The sequence below is a fragment of the Sciurus vulgaris genome, assembly GCF_902686455.1.
Source record: "Sciurus vulgaris genome assembly, chromosome: 8".
Lineage (NCBI taxonomy): Eukaryota > Metazoa > Chordata > Mammalia > Rodentia > Sciuridae > Sciurus > Sciurus vulgaris.
Window position 1 is genome coordinate 77,288,598 of NC_136468.1, and position 27,943 is coordinate 77,316,540.

The 27,943-nt window shown below is 34.9% G+C and overlaps 1 protein-coding gene across 1 annotated transcript in view; it reads right to left on the minus strand.

Annotated features, from left to right (window-relative positions):
* The window catches only part of LOC306667644 (alkylglycerol monooxygenase-like), a gene marked incomplete at its 5' end in the record, with an annotated part of 207,712 nt that extends 180,364 nt beyond the window's left edge, over window positions 1-27,348 (minus strand). The window contains 8 exon segments of the mRNA XM_079150382.1: window positions 3,251-3,356; window positions 3,893-3,975; window positions 21,561-21,575; window positions 21,577-21,678; window positions 23,255-23,389; window positions 26,611-26,690; window positions 26,780-26,845; window positions 27,339-27,348. Of these exon segments, the coding sequence (XP_079006508.1) occupies window positions 3,251-3,356; window positions 3,893-3,975; window positions 21,561-21,575; window positions 21,577-21,678; window positions 23,255-23,389; window positions 26,611-26,690; window positions 26,780-26,845; window positions 27,339-27,348 (597 nt within the window).
* Window positions 27,349-27,943: the final 595 nt, after the last annotated feature.

A 27,943-nucleotide genomic window follows, 5' to 3' on the forward strand; every position in this document is an offset into this window, starting at 1 on the left:
AATACTCTATTAAAACACAAATAATAAGAATAAAAATTTTTAACAGTTGCCTAAGATCTGAAGCAATAAATAGATACCTAAAAATTCAAGGTTGTTTTGGAAAAATTAATTTTAGTCATAATAAAAGACATATTTAGATAATTTTAGTTGTAGGAAAATCTCATTGACCTCAATTATTTTATTTATATCAAATCATTACTTTTTGTAGATAATTGATAAGACATCTTAATCACAATTTTCACTTTAAATCAGCATACTATAAGGGATGCAGCCACATCAATATTTATAGTAGCACAATTCATAATAGTCAAGCTATGGAACCAATCTAGGAGCCCTTCAACAGATAAATAGAGAAAATGTAATATATAGAGATAATGGATTATCATTCAGACAAAGAATAACAAAAAGTTGGCATTTATTGGTAAATGTATGGAAATAGAAATTATCATGCTAAGTGAAATAAGCCAGACCTAGGTCAAAGGTTGAATGTTTTCTCTGATATGCAGAAGCTAGTACAAAATAAAGGAAAGAAAAGAAAAGGTTTGAGGTTAGAATATCAGTGGAGCAGAGTAAGGAGATTGGGGGGAATGGAGAAGGAATGGGAAGGGAAAAAATGGAACGGACCTGACCTAACTTTCCTATGTACACATACGAATATACTGCAGTGAATATAACCGTTATGTATATCCACTAGGCACTAATTAAAAAAAAAAAAAAACTGTGAATAAATAGCAGAACGATCAGTAGAGTACAGGGAAGGGAACAGAGGAAGGAGGAGCAAAAGGAAAAGGGAAGTACTGTGGACTGAATTAGAGCAAATTATAGTCCATGTTATATAGTTCTGTCAAAATGAATCCTAAGTTATGTATAATAAAATGAACCAACAATTTTTTTTTTTTTTTTTTTTTGTGGTGCTGGGGATTGAATCCAGGGTCTTATGCTTGTGAGGCCAACAGTCTACCTAAGTGAGCTATATCTCCAGCCAAATAAAAATTTTAATAAATTAAAGTTTTCAAAAATTCTCAAGGGTTGGGACTATAACTCAGTGATAGAGCACTTGCCTCACACATGTGAGGCACTGGGTTCTATCCTCAGCACCATATAAAAACAAATACATAAAAAGATGTGTCCATTTACAAATAAATTTTTTTTTTTTTAATTCTCAAATGGTAGAATCCTTGACAAAAAAAATTTCTTTTTTTCTTTTTTTCAAATTTGAAAGTCTTTATTAGCCAGCCTGCTGACTGTCTGACACAATGACCCAAAAATGGCTATTGGGAGAACAGTCCCGGCCAAAGGGTTGCAGGATATTTTTATACCGTAAGTCAGTACATCAATCATAAGTGTCTGTTACTATGAATCAAAATTATAAACTAACATAATGAGATCTAAGATCATAAGTATAAGGGGAAGTGGGTCAAAATGACCTTAGTTGGTACAGTTAAAGAATGGTTACTACATCTAGAAAATCACTGTTGACACAGTACATTGTTGTCGCCGCCCGCGGCAATTTGTTACCACCTGCAGCAATAATTGCGCGGGTATTTATTGGAGGTGGACTGGAAACTGAGCTACTTCTATTATCTTTCTCTTTAGTGTGCTGCTTTTTTGCTTGTTCACCTGTTCCCCAGCCTATAGAGGAAGAAAGGCTTTGAGAGGAGGGAGAGAGAGGCTTTGCTTAAGAGAGAACCTTTGCTTATCGGAGAGGCTACACTTTCAGAGATGCTACTTCTTAGTTTTGCTGCTTCTTCTTAAAGGTGCATCCTGCATCCTGCTCCTTCACTCTGCTATCTAGAGGTGTGGCTTTACTTCTCCGTTCTGCAATCTGCAACCTGCGTTCTGCCATCATTCAGAGGTGCTGCTTATCCTCCGCCCAGTGATCTAGAGGTGTGGCTTATCCTTTCTGCTTATCTGGTTATCCCTGGGGCTTCCTATAGGTGTGTCTTATAAACCTAAGGCAGCCAATCAGCTTAGGATTAGCACAATTGAGGCACGCCCTTCCGTACCAATCAAGAAAGAATGAGGAATATCTGTTGCCCACTAGCACAAAGGAGACATTAACTAATCAGGCAAAAGTAGATCACACCATGTTAACACTAGTTATGCACCACCTCTTGGCTCAATGCCAGCTGCCATTTTAGGGTTACCCAAACATGTCTTCTGTACATTGTCTAAGAAAAATAGGAATCAAAAAGAGAACAATTTTTCTTTATATAAGAATTTCCATTTTGTGTTGCCAAACATGTCATGCTAAGCAACTGTTGATGGGTACAGAGATGGGGTGTTCCCATGGAAGAAGCATTTCCTACCTAACATGGAGTCTTCAAGTAAAATGCAGTCTGTTTAGTCATTGCCTTTATAGCCTGGCCTATAACATTTCCATGAAGTCAAATATGTCAACCCATCACAAAAACCACAATATGATACTGCCTCACTCTAACATGGATAGCTATTATCAAAAAGATTCAGAATAACCAGACAGTAAGGATGTTGTAGAGAAAAGGATACCCTTGCACATTGCTTTTGAGACTGCACATTAGTACAGTTATTAAGAAAATAGTATGGAGTTTCCTCAAAAAGTTAAAAACAAAACTACTGTATCATCCAACAAACCTACTCCTGACTATACATCAAAGGAAAGAAAATAAGTACATCAAATAAACCCAGATTCCCTTCATTGTAGCACTATTCACAATAGTCAAAAAAAAAAAAAAAAAAAAAAAAAAACAGAAACAATGTCCATCAACTGCAATACCACATGGGAACTTCATATTCATATCTAATGATAACTTAGTACCCATCAATCAAACTTTTATTAGCACCTCAACGTTCTGGAAATCACAATTCTGCTCTTAGTTCTATGAGACCAATTTTATTTATTTATTATATGAATGACATCATGAAGTACTTGTCATTTTTTTCCAAAAATTTCTTACAAAATCAAAATCACTTTTACCATTTCTTAACAATATACCATGTGTCCTGAGATTTCTTTATAAAAGTTATGCAACATATTTTGTCCATGAACTATATGATCTTAATAATATTGATCCAAATTTAGGGACCAGGAAACTGTGGCTCTGAAATATTAGATAGCCCAAAGTAACACAGTTAACATTAAGTAAACAGGCACAAATTCTCACAAATACTTCTCACAAATTAAGTAGAGAGGAGACATCATATAATGAATAAGTTATACATGAAATCCATGTATAATCCATGCGATAGTTGCCTAAAACAAAAGGCTTACCTCGAAAACAAATGACAAGGCAGGGACCAGAGGCTTAAGGTGACCAAATCTGTACAGCATCAGGAACACCAAGCAACGGAGAGTTTCCATGATAGTTGCCTTAGGTCTGAAATAACATGTCAATAACTTTCATCAGCTTTAGCTAAACTCTTCATATGTATATATTATAATTGATAGATGCATTTACTTAGATTTTCAATAAATACATAGTATTTTGACATATTCAAGAAGATGTTCCTCTGAAGCTATTTGAAAATAGGCATTAAAGTAAAAAAAGAAACTTTTTTTTTTTAAAGAAAAATCTCTACTTTATCACTTATGGCTTAGTTAAAGCATTGATGGGTTAGGGTGAAACTTATTTTCAGCTAAAATTAAAATATTCGATAACTAAATTGTAGAGTTTAATGCAAATGAGTCTCCTAACTAACCTGGTGTCTTTTACTTTATTCATTAAAAAAATGGCTTCTTAGGAGAATTGATATACCTATGTGCTCTAAAATATGAAGAGTAGAATATCAAGTTTCCATGTTTAAGTTTAAAACTACATTATAAAATTACATAACATAATATTATTTTAATGACTTTATGGAAAATTCTTAATTTGAGTAAAAGAGAAAAATAATAAAAACATTCACTTCATACCTTTGATCCAGAAGGAATCCAATGGAGGTCAAGGTCAGGATGATGAAGAGAACCCTCAGAAGGAGAGATACCTGTGACAGTGCCTGTCAACAAACACAGAGATCAGTGGATCCTTAAGTGTTATCAGAAGGAGCACTGGAGACAAACTTACAGGGAAAGAGCCCCGACTCTATTTTCTGTTATGTCATTTGTCATTTATTCTTTTCATACAGGCTAACTATGCAGAAGATAGTTTTCTTTTCCTAATGTCACTTAGTTACTGTGTTGGATGCTTGGAGAATGAATCAGACAATTTCATAATGATATCTGTTTCAAGTGTTCTTTCTAAAATTTCCCGTTTGAAGTTTTGACTTTCATATTTTTTGAAGCACGTTAAACCCGTGTGTAGAGAAATAATTCACATTATTACAAATAAACACTTCATTCCATTAGTACCTCTTTTCTTTTTGTTCGTTCTTTCTTTTTTTTTTTTTTTTTTTTTGTACCAGGGATGGAATCCAGCTGTTTAACCACTGAGTTATGTCCCCCGCCCTTTTTATTTTGATCCAGGGTCTCACTAAGTTGTTTAGGGCCTTGCTAAGTTGCTGAGACTGGATTTGAACTTGGGGTTCTCCTGCCTCAGCCTACAGGGATGCTGAGATTACAGGCATGCACCACCGTGTCCAGCTCCAATATCTTTTTTTAATGTCACCAGTTCTTTATAATTTTTATATCCAAGGCTGTCTGATGCAGAAAATATTTAAAGGAGAATGTGCTTATGCATGAGAAGACATATTTGAGAGACATACACTCACTCATATCTCATGAAATCTATATATTCATATGTACATATCAAAAGATGCTTTTGAGTTATAACAAAATAAAATATTTTACCACAGAATTATCAATTTATTATGAATTTAATTTACTGTTAAAATCTGTCATATTGAGCACCTGCTATATTACAGTTTTCATACAGTGTATACTTTAATCCTTCTTATATACCCAACAATAAAGCAGAGTAGGTGCCATCATATGTGCTTTATATATTTTTTTAAAACTCTGGAAATCAAAAGGTTATGTAACTTTTCCATTATGATACAACAATTAAGCTATTTCTAAAATTCAAAATAGATCTGTCTGACCCTAAAGTATGACAACAGTAGAATGCAAATGAGTAATAGAATTAAAGGGGTTGGTGGCAGGGATATTGTTATAGTTTAGATGTGAGGTGTCCCCCAAAAACTCATGTGTGAGACAATGCAAGAAAGGTTAGAGAATACATCATTGTGTTATGAGAGCCTCAATTCAGTCAGTAAATTAATCTCATAATTTAGTGCTAACTGAGGGTGGGTATTGTGTGCCTGGGGGAGGTGAGTCTTTGGGCGTGTGCCCTTGTGCATGTATTTTGTATCAGGCGAATGGAGTCTCTCTGTTTTCCATTATCCTGTGAGCAGCTTCCCTTCACCACAATAATTCCCTATTCCACCATGATGTTCAGTCTTACCTGGAGCCCTGAAGAATGGAGCCAGCTGTCTGTGGACTGAGCCCCCTGAACCATGTGCCCCCTAATAAGCTTTTTGTCCTCTAAAGTTGTTCTTGTCAGGTCTTTTAGTCACAGGAGCAAAAAAGCTGACTAAAATAAATATAGGTTAAGGTTACATAGCCAAGTGTCAGATAAGTACAGTTTTAGGTGGAAAGAGAGTAAGTAAACTCAAGGAAGTGACTACATAGGCCCAGGAAGATTTCCCTAATCATCAAATGTGCTTGAATTTCTCCTTCATGAAAATACCAGAGATGTAACACAACAGATTGGTAAAATAGGAATCTATTTTGCAAGGACTTTTCCCCTTCCTCCCCCTGAAATAACTTTAATTTCAATTCATTAGTAGCTAGTATCCCTACCTACAATTAGATTGCATCCACCCCAATTATAAATAATAAGCAAAGGCCTCCAGTTGCAATTTCTAGTCACATGTAGTAATTTGGCTCCTTATTATCACAAAGCAACCTTGTTTCTCATGGCCAATTTCCTGGGATGACAGCCAGAATTGTAAAGGGATTTTATATCCTCCAAAGCAATAGTTCAGTAGAAGAGTATCGCTGAGTAGTCAAAAATCTAAATAAAATGTGTCACAACTCTGAGGGGTCTGGGGCAATGGAAGGTGTTTGATACAGGGTGGGGAGCTCAGTGGAAGTCAGAATGTCTAAGAGGAAGGCAGGAGAGACCTATTTATGTATGTGAAAGTCAGCAATGGCTGCTTTGGGACAGTGAAGCACAAAGGAGCAGAAAAATATTTTCTCAGTGGTAGAAGTAACCAAGGTGTGCTTGAGTACACTAATGTTCACTTAAGGGAAACACTTTGTCTTTAAAGAAAAACATTTCTTTCACCATATTGCTTCACTTTTATTTATTAGAGAAAAGTCCATGTGGAAGAGAAATGGTTTGTGCTATTAAACTATGGTATGATTGCGAATACTCTGTAAAAACATAAGAATTTGGGGGTGGTTATGCAAATCTATCATAGGCAAATTATTTGATGTTTCTAGGACTCAGATACACATGAGGTACATTTAAAATAAAATATGACTTTGGTAAGGACTGAAATAAAACACTGAGAAGAGTGCTGGGCACAATGAAAAAAGTCAACTAATGATCTTGATTCATATTATTGTTACTATGTTCAGGTGCTTAAGCTGATCTTAGTTACAGTAAGATAAAAATATGAGACACTCGAATGAAATGTCTGTTAGCTCTTCCAATTATCAGAGGAACCTCAGAGACAGGATAATATAGATCGCTTGTTTTGGTTAGGAAATTTATGATCCGTAGGCAAAAGAATGAACTTCTCTTTCTTAAATTGCTTCCTGACCACTGGGATCAGAGTGGAAACCAACTTAATACGGGAATCCAGCTACCTCCTCCTGTGCTTGGCTAATGGGCATCTGAAACTTGGCATGTCTAAAACACGACATTAGTTTTCCTCCTCTAGACTACAGGCTCCCCAGCTTCCTCTTCTTAGGAAATGTCAGCACCAGGTTTTCAATTGCTCAAGACAAAAATCTGTGACTCCTCCTTGACACACACTTTCTCTCTTTCTCCCTGTCCACTTTTAATATATCAGAGATAAATGTTGGTAATATATTGAAAATATATGCCTGTCAAAGGCATTTAGAACAAACAGCATAACTAATATTCTTTTCTAGCCCAGTATGATCTCCACTACAATTGTTGAAATATACTCTTAACTGGTTTTACCTCTTGTAAAACTTCCTGTCCATCTATCCTTCCCACCCACAGGGTGTAGAGTTCTCCTTTCAAAGTGTAAGATCATATCATTCATGTTCTAAATCCTCCAGGGGCTACAGATTTCACTCAGAATGAAGTTCAAAGTTCTTATTATGGTCTATACATACTCTCTTTCATGCTTAAGCACTACTGGAAATTTTGGTGTTCCCAAACATGACAAGCATCTTCCCCACTCACATCTATTTTACCGACTCTTCCTTCTGCTGGGAATGACTCTCCCAAGGAATCGTTATGGTTCATTTCATTCAAGTATATACAAATATACACGTCCTTTTCCACCTTAGATAAACTAGTACTTCTTCATTCTTTGTATAATCACCATCATTTTTTTTGTTCTCCATATGAATTATCACTTCTACACACATTGTTTGTGCGTTCTCTACTTGTTGGCTGTTTCTTCTCATAAGGATGCAAACTCCACGAAAGTTTTTATTCCTGTATTTTTGCTGTGGTGGGGATCTAACCCAGGACCTGTACATGCTAGGCAAGTATTCTATCACTGATCTAAGCCCCCAGCCCAGGTTTGATCTCTTTATGCACTGTTCTATGCCAAGTGCCTAGAACATTGCCTGACACATAGTACCCAATATCTGTTCATTCAAAGACTGAGTAAATGAATGTTTATATTTGTGTTTTAATAATAATAATTTCATTACAAGTGTAATTAATCAGTAATTTGATAGTATATTAAATTGTAATACTAATGTTGTAGATCCTTAAAATTTAAAATAAATTAATCACCAATTTAACATTATTTATTAAATGTACTATGTTAAATATTTAATGTTAAATAATTTAACTTTCATTCATTTAATCCTTCAAAGAATAGAATTGACCTAAAATTGTTTAAAGAAAACTGAGAAAATGGAAAGAGGGAATTCAATACAGAAATTATCTGCTCTTTTCAGAGATTCCATTTTCATATGAACTCTGAGTTTGTTCATACAGCATCCTTTGATAGATTAATTAGGATCAGTTGATTATATATTTTATATGTATATATAATATATATGCATAATATATATTCCATGAACATTTATTGAGCATGCATTGGGTACTATGATAAATATGAGTTTAAGAGAAGGACCACAAAGGACAAAATCCTTACCCTTGAACCCATACCACCTCATTCCTCTGTGTAGGATCACAGGTCAGCTACATAAGAGTCAAAAGGGGGAAAAATAGAATTCATCAACCTTGACAACTGTAAATATTTAATCTCATGAATTCAAACAGTTTGTTCAATCAGATATAGCTTACTAATTTTTCTTAAAAAGAAAAATTTTATTTTTTATTGGTTTTATTTCATATCATCCATTGCTTATTTTATGTAAATTATACTTTGAATGTATTATTAGTCCTTATCACTAAAAGCATGAGAAATGATATAAACATAAAAGACTTTATGATGAATGGAATTATGTTTTCCCCTTTAAGATCCCAAGCATTTCTAGTAGCCCTTTCTTCAAAAATTTTCCCAGTGAGAGACTGTTATTATAAATATGCCAAAGAACACTACCTTCTTACAACTTTCTTCAAATAGATATGAAAACATACACAGAAACTTCAGAAATACATACATGATGCAATGGTGCTTAAACGATTAATGAACATGTGGGAATCCTTTCACTCACAGAATGAATAAAGACTGGTTGTTCTTGAAGAGTGTTATCACCCTCTTGCTGTCCCATGGAAAAGCACTGGTGGTTAACATAATTACCTTTCTTATTTCCCCATCCAACATATCATACAAAGAGCACTATCAGCCCCATATACGATGTCCTAAAATAATAGAATGCTTCTATATAAAAAGTCTTTTTAAAAATATGCATTGTCAAGGATAATTTGAGAATATATTCCATGATTTTATTCTAAAGATTTAGAAATAAAAACATCTGAATTCAGTTATTATAAGAAGAGGTGCATTTTTAGAAGTTTTTCTAAAAGGTGTCTAACAAGACCTATTAGTCATTATTTTTGTTTCCAAAAGCCCATCTTCTGTTAAATGGGTTAATACTGCAGAGCATGAAAGACTTTGTAACCTCTGACTGAAGGCAGCTGACTGGGTTTCATGGTACACCCATATTGCCGCCCTCCTCACCCCTATTGTCTGAGGGCTCTACCTTCTAGATGCCTTCAGATTCTGGATTTGTCATGTTAAATCTTTAGGTTTGAGAGTGCTTCCCAGTGCTACAGGAAAAGCACAGCAACAGAACACAATGTGACACCATAAAGAAACTTCCAATTCTATGTGGGTCTTAAGAATCTGTCTTGAAATAAAATCTTGCTCTTTAAAAGAATTGTGAATATTGTCTATCATGTTCTTTTTTTTTGCTAAGGTTTCAGAATTCTTTAGTTACTGAGGCATTCTTCAGTTACTGAAGCATACTAAAAGGAATATGACTGGAATGAAAATTTTTAAAATAAAAGCAAAAATAATACATGTAATACATGTATTAAAACTGAAAATACATTGTTCAAACAAGATAATGGATATGTAGCTCACAACCATTGAATTGACCATTTCTACAAAAATTTGTAAGAAATAAAGGGTGAAAATCACATTTTAGAAACTTTAATACAGAAAGATTAGATATATTACAATTATAGTTTAAAGTATTACTACATTCCATTAAAATATGGGTGTGCATTCAACAATATACAGAAATAGGGGCTAGATTTTCCCTCTGTCCTTAAAAAATACTAAAATATCTGAAGCAATTGTTTTCAAATATTGGGCACCAAGCAGCAAAAGACAGTAATGTCAGGGGATGATCCTTTTGTCTGAGTTTACTACCTTAAGGTAGTAAGGTAGTACAGAGGGAACTCGGAGAAGGCTGATGGACTCCCTGAATTGAGAAGATAGAGCTGGGACCTGAGAGACACCAAGAAATTATTTTTTGGAAGACAGAGTACTATATCTGAGACAGTTGCACAGAGAGAAACCTGGAAGTCTGCAGAGGATACTAACCATGTCTTTAGTATTTCAGCTCATGCATGTGAAGAAACCATCTGATCCCAGTAAACTTTCCATCTTACTATGTTATGCATATTCCCTTCAGCCAAACTAGAAAACCTCATGATCCACAGACACTGAAGAGCAAACATACAAGGATCATACTTCATTGGGTAATAATGAGTCCAAGTTGAGCACCATCAGCAATGAAAGATCCAACAACTGTTGCTGGAAGATCACCATATTGATATACCATCTTCCTGAATACTCAGTAAGGTTATTTTGGGGTCAGTGAATCCTCCAAATAAACAGAGGCTTGAATAATATATTTGCCTTAAGATCTCACTGACATCAGTACATCAACTTTCTCCATACTACTGATAGGAAACTAATTTTTTCAGTAAGAAACAAGTGAAGATACAAGATTTTACCTCATAGTTACCCACTCCATACAAAAGAAAAAGAAGTTAAAAGACAGTTTCATTCAGAGAGCCAAACTTCCTTTACATGTAGACTATTTTAATAAGAAAATATGACTCCTGATGAGAGTTGTGGTGCATACCTACAATCCCAGGGGCTCAGGAGGGTGACGCAGGAGGATTTAGAGTTCAGAGAGTCTCAGCACCTTAGCAAGAGCCTGTCTCTAAATAAAGATTAAAAAAGGGATAGAGATGTGGCTCAATGGTTAAATGCCCCTGGGTTCAATCCTGGTATTAAAAAAGAAAGAAAATATGACTCCAAAGAAAGTTGAGTTTAAGAACATGAATACATTTAGACTCTGAGTTTCCCAAGTTGAATTAAAATGCCTAACTGCTTCATATACTTAATAAGTCTAAAAAAGATTATAATTCAAGTTATAAGCAGTTTGTGGTTGATTGTGTTTATTATATGATAACATTGAAAGGAGTTGCCTGATACTGTTCAAATTTGGGAACAATACTAACGGTATGAAGATATATTTAATTTCAAAGTTAGTATTTCATTATTAGATGCACATATTTCCAAATTATAATTTTTCACTTTATTGTTATATTTCAATATAGTATATATATATATATATATATGTACATATGAATTTTAGAATGTACAAATGATCACCTCTCTTCATTTCTGGAGTATTTGTTGTTGCTTTCAGTATGGGGATTGAACCCAGGGCCTTGTGCATGCTAGACAAGTGATCTATCAATAAGCTACATCCATGCAGTTTTCATATTTTTATTTGTTATTTTGAGACAGGATTTTGTTAAATTTCCCAGGCTGAATTTGTACTTGCAATCCTCCTGCCTCAGTTTCAACAGTAGCTGGGATTATAAGCATGTACCACTGCACCTGACTAGCTAATATCCTTTTGAAATCCCACATTTATTATATTCATGTCATGCCTTTAAGTTCTAATTGATGTTCATTTTGGCTCACATTTATTTTTTTCATATCACTAACTGCTACCTAAAAATTTTAGGAAATTAAATGAAATCTCAAAGGTCTGGACTGGAGAATAACAGTATACGGCAATGTTGACTTGAGAGTTTTCATGTGAGTCCTAAGCTAGATCTAATTAGTACAAGGAACACTCACTGTTCTGAGAATAGAACTAAATACATTGATTTTTTCAGGGGGTCTACTAAAAAACGTCAATATAAAAACATTAGTTACAAAATTGAAGTGCCCATAATGTTTTACAGAGTTCTACATCCAGGGGAACTCAAAACCATAAAAATCTGCTCCCAAATTTATATTGGATACTCTCAGATGCCTTATTAACTTGAAATACAGCATCAAAGTAATCTGTGTTAAAACATATTTGCACTAACTTTATTACACACCCCATTATAAGACCTTATTAAATATTCAAACTGTTTGCATCTAGTAAAAGGTAGCATTGCCTTTTCTATTTTGGTTTATAGAACATGCTAGTGCAGCCCATATTTTTATTTCAAGCATGCATTCATGATATCACCCCATGAAGTGGACCTAGCAGCTGAGGAATTGATTTCCCAAGCATTACTAAACCAAAATCAACATAAAAAGACTGGGTCATATCAATAAACTAAACACTATATATTTAAATCTATGCTGCACTAGTTTCAGTAAGAAAGGAATGTGCCTCTTACACCTTTGTGATGGCCATCAAATCGCTTTTTTTTGCTCTGAAAGTTATTTATACAGAACTTGCACACATAAAACAAGTAAGTATTTATCTACTCTAGTATATGCATAAACAGAAAAGGCCGTGGGACCACAGCAGGGTCCCCAATTACAAGTCAGCCACAACTTCTCTATGTGATTATTGGCTACAGTGAATCTAGAAAAAAATATTGCTGTTGGATTTCAAAGTCTTCATGTGCTTTTAGACATCCCTGAGACTAGAAAGGCACTATAGAATTTTGCAAATAAGCAACCTTTCTTCCCAGTCACACAGCATGTTTTAAGCAAAGAAAAACACATGTGAGAAATAAGCAAATGCACCTTTCAAATTTAATTTGTGTCAGTAGTTGAAGCTGTCTCCAAGTCTAATTTCAATTTGAAAAGAATTTCAACACTTGCTATTTCTCTTGTCAATATATCCACATGAGTTTCTCATATAGTTTTTTATGACAATAGAAAAATCTTATGAAGACCATGGTTTAAGTCACATCTTTTAATATATACAGTGCATACAAATGTTTTTACTCAGGATGCTTTCATACAAGTCCAGGCATTCAAATCTTGTGGTGAACTCAGTATTAGGGCCTATATTTCAAAACCAAGCTGGAGGCTTGAATAGCTTAATATGAGCAAATTTCCATTTTGGATTTTATGTATTAATATAATTTATTCAGAGATTTTATTTAGTACAATCAAAAAAAAATCAGCATTGTTCCACATATCAAAAGTTTGATAGTTTGGTGCAGATGATCCAGCTTTTCTTTGGGCTTCATGCACATACATCTTAGTTCTGCTTTGGGTTAACATGTAAAGCTAATGTATTAGCACAACTAGCGATTGATAATTTATGCAGTATTTGAAGAGATAATTATGAGGCCATAGGTTAAGCAACTACTATGATGCCTTTTATAACTGTGGGTTCTGTATGTAAAAATTCAACCAAAAACAAAGGGAAAATGCTCCCAAAAATATTATGTTTATACTGAATATATACAGATATTTTTCTTGTCATCCTCTAAACAAGATAGTAAAGCATTAGGTATTATAAGTAATCTGGAGATTAGTACACAGGAGGATGTACCCATGTTATATTAAATATTAAACCATTTGATATAAGTTATTTGAGCATCCACAGATTTTGGTGTCCACAAAGTGAGGGCATAGTCCTGGAATCACTAACCTGTAAATACCCAGGAACAACTTTATGAACTTTAATCATTTTAGTATTTTGATGTCTGCATGTGCACTCCTAAAAGTGAGGTGGTTCATGCTGCCATTTTGACAGCTTTGCTCCTGAAATAAATTTTTGCATGCAAATTTTGTCTTTTATGGTGATAAAGACAAACCAACATGGCACAATGTGTAATTTGTTTAATCATTAGTTATAACACATACAAGAGGGAAACAATAGGCAATTATATATCCAACCATGATATTTTCAAGATATTTCTTGTCACATTGCATTATAGTTTGGAATGGCACTTAAGAAAATGGAAATTAGAATCCAAATCATTGTTTTCTGCTACAATCAGGAAAATCTATTAGATGTTTGTAGCTTTTTCTTTATATTTCCTTAATTACATATAGAAAAAAATACATGCAAAAAACATCTATTGTCCAAAACTGAGGTCACTAAACAGAGAAATATTTGGTTACTAATATTGAATGCAAAAAAAAAACAAACCCATAAATTTTAAAAACCACACACACAAACACACATACAAGCCTAAAAACAAACAAAAACCCACAAATACATATTTAGCACAATGTAATGGTTTGGAATTAAGGTGTCCTTCAAAAGCTCATGTGTTAGGCAATGCAAGAAGCATCAGAAGGGAAATGATTGGGTTATAAGATTCTTAACTGGATCAGTGAACTAGTCTCCTGATGGGATTAACTGAGTAGTAACAGAGTGGGTAGGGTATGACTGGAGGAGGTAGGTCATTGAGGGAATACCTTTGGGGTGCATATTTTGTATCTGATGTGTAGAGTCTCTCTCTGTGTACTGATCATCATGTGAGCTACTTCTCTCCACTACACTCTTCTGCCATTATGTTCAGCCTCACCTTGAGCACTAAGGAATAGAGCCAGCTGTTTATGGACTAAGACCTCTGAAACTGTGAGCCCCAAATAAACTTTTCCTCCCCTAAAATTATTTTGTCAGATGTTTTAGTCAGTAAAAAAGCTGACTAAAACAGAAATTGGTACCAAGAAGTGGGGATGTCGCATGACTAATCTGAGCATGTGGTTCAGAAATTTTTGAGGCATTTTGAAATTGGTAGGAGGAATTTTAAGATGTTTAGCAGATATTTTGTTAGCTTTTTCTCTGCTGTGAGGACATGACCAGCACAATTGTAGAAGAGAAAATGTTTATTTAAGGGCTCATAGTTTCAGAGTTTTAGTCCATAGAAGGCTGATTCCATTCCTCAGGGCTAAAGGTGAGCTTAAACATCATGATGGGGAAGTGTGACAAAGGGATGCAGCTCATATGGTGATTAGAAAGCAAAGAGAGAAATCTCCACTTGCTAGATACTAATATTACCCTAAAGCCACACCCCATTCCCACCTCATCCAGTCATACCCTACCTCTTCAATTACCAGTCAGTTAATTTCTATTAGAGTATAATTCACTGATTGGGTTAAAATTCTCACAAACCACTCATTTCTCTTCTTAATCTTCTTACATTGTCTCAATGTGAGCTTTTGGGGGATATCTCATATCCAAATCACAACATCCTGCCCCTAGTCCCCAAAAGCTCACACTCATCTGATAACACAAAATACATTTAGTTCATTCCCAGAAGTCCCCATAGTCCCAACAGTTCCAAAATTGCTCAAAGTTCAACTCCAAAGTCTTCTTTGAGGCACAAGGCAATCTTGCTTTGTGAGCTCCTGTAAAATTAAAAGAAATTTACAAGTATCTACTATATAACATTACTGAGTAAACATTTCCATTTACAAAAATAGGGGCATAGAAAGAAGGGATCAGACCAAAGCAATACTAAAATCCAACTGGGAAAACAAGTCCTATAGCACCATGTCCAGCATCTGGGACACATGGTATCATGTTGCTCTCTCCAAAGGGCTTGTGTAGTTTGCCCCTGTGGTCTTGTTGGTTGTGGCCCAAGTGGCCTTCCTGTTGGCTTGTCTCTGCTTGATTCCTACAGCTTCCTAGGACAATGTTCCATGTTACTGACATTTCTTACTCTCAGGGGCCTCCACTTCAGCTTTGGCTTCCTCCTCACATCTCTACACTTTGACTTCTCAGGGGGTGTCCACAGGGGCTCTGACCTTGTTGCACCGTGCCTGGTCTCCAAGGTCTTCCTTTGAAATCTTGGTAGAGGCCTCCATGAATCCCTAACTCCAGCATTCATTCCTGCAGAATCAGCAGCACATTGTTGACAGCAAAGTCTGTCACCATCTCAAACAGAAGCCAAACCTCCAAGGACTCTAGCTGCAGCAGCTTCTGAGTGTATGAGTGGCTGAGCACTTTAGAAAAACTTCTTAGGCCCCCTGGTGCAAGAAGGGTGTCCCACTAGTCTCTTCTCAAGAGAATTTTCACCTTTACTCCCTTGAGCTTTAGATGGGTATGGTGTTGCCAGCTCCTGAGATACCCTCAAGTCATCTTTTCTATTGTCTCTGGGAAAGGTCCTTAGCATTTCTTTAGTGGCGGTAATGTCTTTAACAATTGCAACTTCCTTAGCCCTAGTTTTACTCCTGCCTTTAAAAAGTCATTAGTTTTCAAATCTTTCTGCTCTGCTTTCTGCTCCTGATTATCACAATAAATTTTGGCTAAAAGCTGTCAGAAGTATCCATACCACCACCTGAATCCTAGGCTGCCCAGAAATTGCTTCTGGCAGATTAAGTCCATTATTTTTAAAATCAGCCTCACAGAAAGTCACAGAACACAAGCAAAATACAGACAACTTTTCAGCCAGAACATAACATGAATGGCCTCTACTCCAAATCCTAATAGTGTACAACTTCTCAGCCAGAGTACAACAGGAATGGCCTCTACTCCAAATTCTAATAGTGTGTAAACTCTCTTGAGCCCTGTCTTCACTATCAAATCATATGTGAGCACTGTTTTCATTGTCCTTGATCTTATTGGCATTCTGGTCTTCTGAGCTCCCATGAGAATCAGTCATTAAGCTCCACTTACAACAACCTAAAGCACTTCCAGCTTATAGGGTTAAATATCTCAAAATTCCTCCAACCAATTCAAAAAAGCTCAAAAAGCTTCTGAAACACATAGACAGGTTAGGAACAGCAACAACCCCACTTCTGGTACCAATCTCTGTTGTAGTAACCTTTTTCACTGCTTCAGTTAAAGGACCTGCAAGCACAATTATAGAAGAGAAAAGGTTTATATAAAGGCTCATGATTTCATAGTTCTTTGTCCATAGAAGACTGGCTCCATTCCCCAGGGCTTAAGGCGAAGCTAAACATCATGGCAGGAAAGTGTGGCAAAAGGATGCAGCTCACATGGTGATCACAAAGCAAAGAGAAATCTCCACTTGCCAGATGCAAATATATGCCCTAAAACCACACCCCCAATTCCCTCCTCCTCCAGTCATACCCTACCTCTTCAGTTACCACTCAGTTAATTCCTATCAGGGAATGAATTCATTGACTGTTAAGACTCTCACAACTCAAATCATTTCTCCTCTGAAACTTCTTGCATTGTCTCACATGTGAACTTTGGGGGATACCTCACATTAAAACCATAACAGCAGTGCAAGCTGGAAATGCTTTTGATTGTTTTAATTGGAGTTTAATGGCAATTCTGGTGGAAGTTCAGAAGACCAGAATGTCAATAGGAATGTAAACAAGAGGGTTCAGAGGAGGACTTTATTGGAATTTGGAGTAGAGGTTATTTGTGTTATGTTCTACTGAGAAGTTGTCTGTATTTTACCCTTGTCCTAAGACTTTCTGTGAGTCTGATTTTAAAAGTGATGGACTTTTTAGTCTGGTGAAAGAAACGTATAGGCAGCATATCATTCAAGTTGTGACATGGATATTGCTGGTGGCTTTTGGTCAAGTTAATTGTGATATTTAGGAGCAGAAAGATTTGAAAAACTTGGACTTGAAATTTGGGAGTAAAATTGGAGCTTAGAAAGTTGCAATTGTTAAAGACATTACTGCCACTAAAGAAATTCTGAAGACTTTGCCCAGAGACTATAAGAAAGTTAGCTTGAGGGCACCTCAGGAATTGGTAAGATCATATTCATCTCAGACTCCAGGAAGCAGAAGTAAATTTCTCTTGAGAAGACACTAGTGGGGTCCCCTTCTTGCAAAAGAGAGCCTGGGAAGAATTTTCAACATGCTCATCTACTCAGACACTCAGAGGATACTGCAGTCATGGTCCCTTGAGATTTTACTGTTTGCTCAAGATAGCAGTAGAACTTGGTGTCAACCATATGGTGCTGGGTTCTGCAAGAATGCAGAATGCTGGAATTATGGAGGCATGGAGGCTTCCATCAAGATTTCAAAGGAAGGCCTTGGAGGCCAGGCGAAGTGTCCCAGGGTTGGAGTCCTGGGTAGTACTCCCGACAGGGTGATGCATGGAGATGTGTGGAAAAAGTCAAAGCTGCAGTATAGACCCCACAGTTAAGAAATGCCAGTACCATGAAATATCTATTGAGAAAGGCTGCAGGAATAGAGTTGAGACAAGCTAACAGAAAGGCCACTTGGGTTGTAACTAACAAGGCCACAGGGGTGGGGCAACACAAGCCCTTTGAACAGAACATCACCATGCCATGTGCCCCATATGCCTGATGTGGAACCACAGGACTCCTTTGTTGCCCAGCTGGATTTCAGTCTTCTGTTGGTCCTATCCCTTCTTTATGGGCCCCTGGTTTTAAGAATGGAAAGGTTTACTCGGTACTTTTATATATTGGATACTTAAAAATTACTTCTGATTTTTACAGGAGCTCATGAGGCAAGCTTGCCTAAGTCTCAGAGGAGACACTGAACTTAACTTTTGGAAATCTTGGAACTGTTGAGACTATCAGGACTCTTGGAAATGAACAAAATCTATATTGCATTATTAGATGATCATGAGTGTTGGGGGACTAGAGTGGAAGGTGATAGTTTGGATGAGAGGTGACCTCCAAAAGTTTACATGTGAGATAATGTAAGAAACTTCAGAGGAGAAATGATTGGGTTATGAGTGTCTTAACTGAATCAGTGAATTAATCCCTAATGGGAATAACTAGAGTAGTAGCAGAGGGTGCATAGGGTGTGGCTGGAGGAGGTGGGGTCACTGAGGGCACATCTTTGGGTTATGTATTTTGTATCTGGCGAATGGAGTCTCTCTCTCTCTCTCTCTCTCTCTCTCTCTCATCTCTCTTCTTCTTCCTGATCATCACATGAACTGATTCTTTTCCTCTACTACACTATTCTGCTATTATGTTCAGCCTCACCTTGAGCCCCAAGAAATGGAGCCAGTTGTCCATGGACCAAGACCTCTGAAACCATGAGCCCCCAAATAAACTTTTCCTTCCCTAAAATTGTTCTAGTCATATCTTTTAGTCACAGCAGTGAAAAAAGTTGACTAAAACCCACACCAACAATTAAGTTCATTCATAATGTTAAAATTATACTGGCTTTTTCAATATATTATCCTTTAATCTTTATAACAACTTTCTGTAAACCTATTTTATTTAGTTGTACACATCAGGGCATACACAATTGGTTGCCCAACCAGAACATATCTTTATTCTGTAGTATATTGCACTGATTTTGTCCAGGAAAACGTGCTAAGAATGTGCTCAGGGAAAAGTGAACAATCTGTCCTGAGGGCATCAATTATACTTGATATAATTCTGGTATGGATAACTAAGGACCTAGTGTACTTATTGGTTCAGTGTGGGCATGTGAATTAGTCCCAAAGAGTAAGACATAAAAGGAAGTTCACTGAGAAGAAATCTGGAATTTTTTTCCTCATTTTTAGATAAAGTTAATAAGATGCATAATGAGAACTGAGCTTGTTGCCTTTGGTCAGAGTCTGTGACAAAGGATGTCTGGAATTGCTGCAGGTGCTTGCTTCAGCAGCACATATACTAAAACTGGAGTTGTTGTTATGATAAAAGCCAAGAGAAACTACAGTGAAGACCTTTGGAAACTATGGGTTGAACCACTAAATTAACCAATCATTGGAAACACTTGCCAATGTATTCCCAGTTTATAATCTGTCCACACTTAATTGGATGTTTCATTTTTTTAGAGCAGAAGACTTCTAATAGGTACTCATACTTCATGTGCCTTAAACAACATGGAGCCCTGCAGGCAGTTAAAGTCAATATGTATTTTACATGTGATAGAAGGGCATTTTTTTTTAAATCAAGTTCCAGTTGCATATTTATATAAACAATTAGACACTTGCTATTTTTACCTCCTAAGATCTATTTTCCCTTTTCTATATATTGTTATCTCAATTTTCTTTCAAGTCATCTTGTTTCTTCTGTCAGAACAAGAGGAAACTATACAGTTGATCCTTCCCTGATAGTCACAGACAGACACAAGATCCAGGCCTGACCACCTTGATTGGTTCAGTGATGTGCAAATAGCATCAGGCTCAATTTTGATATTGTCACTACTGGGGTTCTGGTATGTCAGTATTTAAAGCTAGAGCAGCTAGTAGCCATATTGTCACCATTAAGGGTGATAGTCTGTAGGAGAATATGCATATTCACTGAGAGCTACATAGCTGCAAGAGAGAAAGATTCCTGATGACATCATTTGATCACTTGGATTCAGTGCTACCTGAAAAAGCAGTGGGGATAAATTTTTTCTGTTCTGTGAATTACCAAACTCACCCTGTTGAATTTCTGTCACATATAACCCCAAATCCTACCTAACACACTGAGCACCCTATTTCAACTAGACTTATTTTTTATTATTCAATGTATAAATTGTATGAAATCTATGGAATTGTTTTAGTAAATTATGGTGCTGGTATATAATTACTTACAATAATTTCATAGGATTTATATAATGATATTATTAACAATTATATAATGATATTGTTAATAATAACACCAGTGTAGATCCATTTTCAGCACACATTATTTATTAATTTCTATTACTTATAGGGTATTAATATATTTTTATAATTTCTTAAGTTTTTAATATAGTCTTCAAACATTTAATTTGCTTAATATTTTGTTTAGTTTCTAAGGATTGTTTCTTTGGAGGTATACATATGGTGTTTTGACTGATGCTTTATCAGGTTCACTTTCTCCTAGAATATTTTTGTGATTTTTAACTTTGGACTTACAATTGTTGGAATGTTATCTGTGGGATATTCTAAAACTTGAGTATGTAACTGTTGGATGTATGATTTGAATAAGCTTCTTAAGTTACCTGAGATCTATTTTGAGACAAGGTTCTATTTTATTCTTCTCTGGGGTTTATCTGACCCATGATTAGCATAATACTGGACCCAAAAATGGTGCAAAGGCAGATTTGCAGTTAAAATAACTCAAGAAGACCTTCTTTTTTCCACTTCCTCAAAAGCCAAGTACGAGAGAAGAAAGGTTCCTTTCCATGGTTTTTGTTTGTTTGCCTTTCTTTCACTGACAGTGTTTTATTTCTTCTTTGTTTCAGTTATTTTATTTGAGGATTTTTGTCTGGCTCTTGCAGGCTCTTAGCTTTGCCTCTTAAGACCATGACCCACAGGAATTGTCAAAGGTCCTAAGTCTGACTGTTGAAAAAAGCACTCAGTTTCCATTTTTCACATATAAAAACAACTCCGAGGTGTTGATGCTTGATGCCTAAGTTAAACCCTGGTCTAGTGGTCATATGTTTACATTCTTGATACATAATCTGAGTATCAAGAATATTTAGAAGGAAAAATTAAAGGACATAAACCCTACATTGAAACTCCCTAATATCATTCTATCAGGCTCATGTCTAAATGAAGCTAGACACATTGAAATTGATGGAAAATATACTTTTTTCAAATATATTTACTTCTAACTTTGGAAGTATATTTATTGCAATTGTGAAATTTACATTGACAAAAATTTCTTACTCATCAGATTAATAGTAGAATATTTGACCAATATTCAAAGCAATAGTAGCTCAGATACAATTATATAATTCATGTTTGCTAAAGGGATTAATTTACCTATTTAAATATGAGATATTTCCAAATTATAGCAGACAGTTATAAGAAGACTAGTGCTCAGTCATAAGATGGACAACTTATTTTCATTTTCAAACAAAATGACAGAAAATTTTTTCACACTGTATTATAAATGGAAATCACTTACAGCGGTATTTGCAAAAGGTCTCCTCATAAAATGCCAGCATCAGAGCAAACTGTACAACTGTGTATATCTTTAATAATTGAGAGGCAGATGATGAGAAGGGAACTTCTTTTCCTGTAACCTAGATAGAAAAGAAAAAAAAGTCTTTTATTTTGTTCCAGGACTTATTCCTCTTTCTGAAATTCATACTAACTTAAGAGATGTGCAGAAAGCTCTAACTACAATAAGATACATTCCATACTGGTATAATTATGTCAAAATGGATTCTTGCTGTCATGTATAAGTAAAAGAACCAATAAATAAAAGAAAGATATATGCAGAAAGGAATGGGAGGATTTGCTTCTTTAATTTTTTCAAAAATACTCCAGCATTCATATGTCTGAATAGCAAAACATCTGTAAGTTGCTAGACTTGTTTCTCATTTCAGCAGCTTTGGTTTGAAATTTAGTCTGCCTTAAAAAGTGTGAAGTAAGAATTGATACAGCAATCTCTGCTAATGACAAAGATTGCCCAAAAGAATAGGTTGGATATTCTGCAAATGGAAATATATGTCTATGAACATATTCAATCAAAGCAAAAAGCAAAAAAAACAAAAAAACAAGAAGGGTGATTCTCAGTACTGTAGGGAATCATGCCTCAAAGAGAAACATAATTTTATTGAAATTTTCGCAACTACTGATTTTCCCAGAATGCCACACTTCTACTTTTATAATGCAGACTTCAGTACCTACATAACTTTAAAATATTCACTTTGAATTGTATAGTAGAAAGAAAAATAATAAGTGGATCATTGCTTACTAGGTTTTTAGAGCTAAAAATATGTGAACTATTTCCACTAATCTCAAGTTGACTGCTATATAACTAATTGTGATTATAAACAAAACTATTTGTAATATTTAGGATTTTTGAAAAATAATGCTATTCAAATAAAACATGATTTTATTTCCTTGAAATAGCATAGGATAACTTCCATACTCAGTATCATCTCAGGATCAACAATAGTTTACTTTCCTTATTTTTCCTGTGTTTCTATTTATACTTTTTATTCGATGAATAATTATAATATGTATCTTGAATGGTTGAAAAGAAATTCTTTCTCTTTTCTAGAAGGGGATTTCAGATAAAAATTGAAATTTTCTTTTGGTTTCCAGGATTTTTAAATCTCTACATTTTCATTCTTGGTTTTAAATATGATTTCTGTATTTAATGCTTCTACTTTATTATCAAAGGAATATAGTCTTGGTCTGACCCAATAGTCACATTGTCTCGATGTGATTTTAGGCTTGTTTTGGGGACCTTGGTTTTCATGAACAAAACCAAGGATAGACCCAAAGGGTTCTTAAGGCTTCCTTCTCTAGCGCTCCAGGACTCTCCATGTGAGCTGCGTGAATTTGTGAAGTTTGCTCCGCACATAAGCTATTGGATATGGGCTTGAATGGATCTGATTACTAGTTTCTGTTGTTCTGCTCACAAAACTATGCTCCTTGGAAAGTGTCTGTGTTCAACTGGTCAAAGATATTTCTCTTATCAGTCCTTTGCTGGGTCCAGTCTTTAAATTATGCTCTACAGGGCTGCATCTGACTAAGGAAACATATTGTTAAGGGTTTGCATGAACACAGCATATATGCAGACTTGCTCTAAAACCTAACGATATGACACTAATCATCCCCATCTCCAATTCCATGAACTCTCTTTACCTCTGGGATCTCTTCACTCAGTCCAAGTCTTGGTTTACCTGGACCCCAACCTGGTCCTTTAAATAGCACAGAAAACTTATGGATGAATCCAGGAGTAGCCCAAAATGTAGTCCATATGTAACATAAATGGTGGAACTAGAAAAATAAAATACTCCTTATTTAAAATAAGACAAACATAATAAAAAGGATAAAATACAAGTATACATTATGCTATTGTTCAATATAATGTATATATTTTTCTTCAGTACAGATTTCTTGCATATGATTAACACAATTAATATTCAGTAACATTCCTCATTGTAATTTGTCCTATGCATTCTGTGTTACTTGTGTTCTTGTCAACATTTCTGAAATTCAATCCAATTACAATTTTGAAATAAAAAAATAGAGCAACTGGTAGAAAATGAGCAAAGTAAAAAAAAACCAAGTTATGAGGTTGTGCCTCAAGATGAATTAACTAGCAGCCTGTATACTCAACATCTTTGTCTAAAGACATCTTTTCTGAAGTCTAGCTAAGTGGATATTTGAATTAAACCTGGAAGCATGAAAGGATTGCATAAATGTTCAAATATTTAAAATAAAATCTCTGAAATTTCAAAGCCATTTCAGATGATAGACTTCTAAGTATTAAATAGTTCATATTCTGTAACTGGAAAGGAAGTTTTTACTGAGAAAAAAAAAAGTTCTTTGAGTCTCATAGCAGGAATCCACATTCTTTAAATAACACACATTTGACATGTATAGGAGTTAAATATATGCCTACACAAGAGTGCTCAGTAAGTGTTAGCTCTTAGGTATTCTTCTGTATGTCCCATACATATGCTCATAATGCACCATAGGAATAAAAATAGTCCTACAGTGTGGGCATCAACTAGAGACTCTAGAGATAAGTTCCACTGTAACTATAGAAATGCATAAATGGAGAAACAAGATTTGACTCTCAGAATTTGTGGTCTTACTGGCATTTTCATTTTCTCTGGAAGAACTCAAATGGACAGGTTACAAAACTGTACTTAAAAATTGTTTGAAATATCACAATAAGGAATATGAAGCAATTAAGGAACAAGATGGGATTTAAAAGAGTAGATTTTTGAGGACAAAGTACACATTAGGTGGAAACTCAGTCTGGGGCTTCATATTCATAATAATACAGAAAAAGTAATGTGTTTAGGAGTTAAGACACATTAAAATACTAACCTTTTGTGCTATTTTGAAAACAACACAATTTTGCTTGTATCATTCTGGATAGAAGCCATGAAAAATACATGACAATGTTTTAAAGGGCATTTCTCATTTATTTGTACTACCCAATACCTTGAAACTTTGGGAACCAAAAATGAATGATCTATGCCTAATAATAATAGTAATAGTAATAATAATAATAATAATATTAACCCTCTGTTTAGTGGAAGTCCATTTCAAGTTGCTTTTGATGCCCTTGGTGATAAGTGGGAAATTCAGCTATAAATAACTAAATAAAAGTGAAAATAACTACATTTTTGTACATTCAAGAACTTTTAATTATCCTAACTTGCAGACTTGACATTCTGACAATGTAAGTGAGCATGTAGGATATTAGACCTTAAACTCATTTTTGACAATTTCTACACTGATGAAAGTGTTTATATGAGAGTGGAGATCTGGTGAATTTTCCTCCCACAGATTCAGCAATGGCTTATAGATACCTGTGACTGCTTCACTATTGTGCTTCATCTAAACCTAACCATTCCACTCCTGATGCAACTCTTACCGTACACAATATCATCTCTCCTATTCTGTCTCAAATATCAACTCTTTTCCTCAGTTATTTCCAAGCCCTTGCTACTTATAAATTCATCCATCAACCATCAGTATTGGCACCATCTAGGAACTTGGTAGAAACAGAATTATAGACCTCAGACTTATTGGATGGGGCTTACATTTTAGTAAGATTCTGCTATGATTCATGTATGCTCTTTCATACAGTATAGAGACCAATTGTCTATTTTTGTTCTTTGATCTCTATAGGAAGGAGACAAACTCTATGTGAAGTGAAGGAATGATAACTTTCAATAATTTATTTCTAACTTGCTTTCAATTCCATAAAGCTTATCATTAAAAATGTTTCTTAAATATTGTTGTTCTCCTGAGAGTCATATCATATTCTTAGTAAAGTATAACCAAGATAGAGACAGAGAGAATTTCCATGTAGCTAAGAAGAGAAATAACCAGCTTTTCTCTTTTGGTGTATGAGTGATAAAAATGCTTTTTTTTTTTTTTTTTTTTTTTTACTTAAAAGTGAAGGCAACTTGAGATGATCTTTTATGTAAAGAAACAGTACAGGATAAAGGCTAAATTGAGTCTTGGCATGTTCTACAACCACTTTGGTTAAGTTTGCAGTTGACAAGCTGTGTGAACTTGGTTAAACCAATTAAATCCTGGGGAACTCTTTCCTGCACCAGAAAATGGGGAAAAAAAGAAACTCTATCTCATAAGATTTTAGCGATGTTGACATTAAATATTTTGTGCTATGATGTTTGCTGCATTCTGCACATAGATATTCAACAGTGTTGAGCTTTTTATTTTGTTATTTCAACTTTCTGTGAAAACTTGAAGTAGGCTTCCAAAGCAGACCCAACATGATCCTGTAATTTTGTCACTTACTGACTGCTATAACCAGTCCCTTGTATACAACTGTTGTCGACTGACCTCTTCAGTTCTTTAAGCATTCTTATCTTTTTCTCATTTGTGAGTTCCTAACCCCAGGAGTCTCTGTGGTGGTCTGATGCTGACATATCAGAGTCTCACAGACATTCTTCATTTCTCTAGTGCCAACCATTGAAGCCAGTGAACAACCAATACCATAATGTCTAACAGAAAAACTGGCCCCGTCCAACAAGTCTTAGCAGGTGAGGTAATGTTCAGACCTAACTAATCTGTAATAGTTCTTGACACTTAGGTCCAAGAAGAGCAGGGCAAAGGCCTCACATTGAATTTCTAACCAGAGACATGCAGACTGGAGGCAAATATTGTTCGTACTGTGGGATCAGACTTTAATCTCTACATGTTACTACTGCTTTCTTCTGAATACATGAATATATTTCAGGTCTATTCTAAGAAAGAACATGTGTCCTAAAGAGCAATATTTTTTTATTATTGGAAGTAGACATATTCGAAACTCTTATAATGACTTGTTTTCACATGTATTTGTCCAATTTGATTCAAATTTTGCTTGAGTACCAAGTTACTTCCAAATTCTTTACAGTTAAGAATTTTTACAGCAGTGTAGTATACTTCCATCTTTAAATAACTGATTTTTCTCCACACTGTAATATTTATGACATGATACAAATTCAGAATAAGACCGATCTCATTACCTGTACCCTGAGAGGTTCAAAGGTATTAATTGGATGTGTTAGACCATATGCAACTCTTTCTTTCTCTGCTTCAAAAGTCCCTGAAAAATAACATTAAAAGATATGATCTTTGATTTTCTGTGAATAAAGAAGCTAATTTAATTGTTCGATTTTCATACTTTTTACTTACCAAAAATTCTATCCCAAATAATAAGAGTGCCAGCATAATTCTTGTCTATGCAATAACGATTTCTGCCTGAGAAAAAATAATAAACGATAACTTTTCAAAGAAACAGGAACTAAGACATTTTGAAATATCTTTGTCTTGTTTTTAGAACATACAATTAAGTTAAAATTGAAGCAACAAAATAATATTCCTGAGAATATCTGTGCCTAACAACAACAGATTTTTCAGGCAATTTAGTTTTTTTATTTATTTTCAGTTAATTTTACTAAAAAGAACAAGTTTTTCTTAAAATTATATGTAATTTTTCACAAATTTCAGTTTAAAAATTCTGGGATAAATCTACATGGTTATTTTTTCAAGACTATTGAGGAATAATTAAAAAGCAAATGGTACAGAGAAAACTGAATGGGAAATAAGGAAATAAAATATGTAAGTTCTTTTATTTTTAATTTTTGAAGTGACACATCATGTAACCTTTTCTCTACATCTATTTTAAGAAAAAATTAGAATAAATCTTGGATAATTTTTTAAATAATAAAATCATAAGTAAAATTTAAATTGCCTTTGGCCATTTTAATTCAACATATATGATATTTTCCTGATCCCAAATACTCAAATCACAATTTAAATCTAATGTTAAGTATTTGAGCATCATTTGCTTACTATATTTTTAAATAAACATGATTATATCAATGTGGTCATAAATCTAAAAAGAATAGAAATTCACTGAGCCACTACACCAATAAACTTAACTATCTTCATGTATTGTTATTCTTTGACAAGCTTTTCTTATATGAAAAGGTACATTTGAAGCACAGACAAAGGAACAATCTTCCTCACCGCAAAAGTAGAATGAAATTGACAGTACAGATGCTCAATGCATCATGGTCTAAACAATGGCTCTCTGTTGGGTGGAGGAGTGTTTTGCCCCTCAAAGGACATTTGGCAATGTATGGACACATTCTTGGTGGACACATCTTGGAAGGAGCAGCAATGACACCTAGTGCACCAAAGCCAGTGATTCTAGTGCACAAAATACCTGCCAACCAAATATTGATCCCAAGTTGTCCACAATGGTGAGATTGAGAAACCCCTGATAAGAAAGCAATAGAAGGAAGAAATTGAAGTCAAACAAAGGAAACTAGTAGATATTTGTTTTTAAATGTA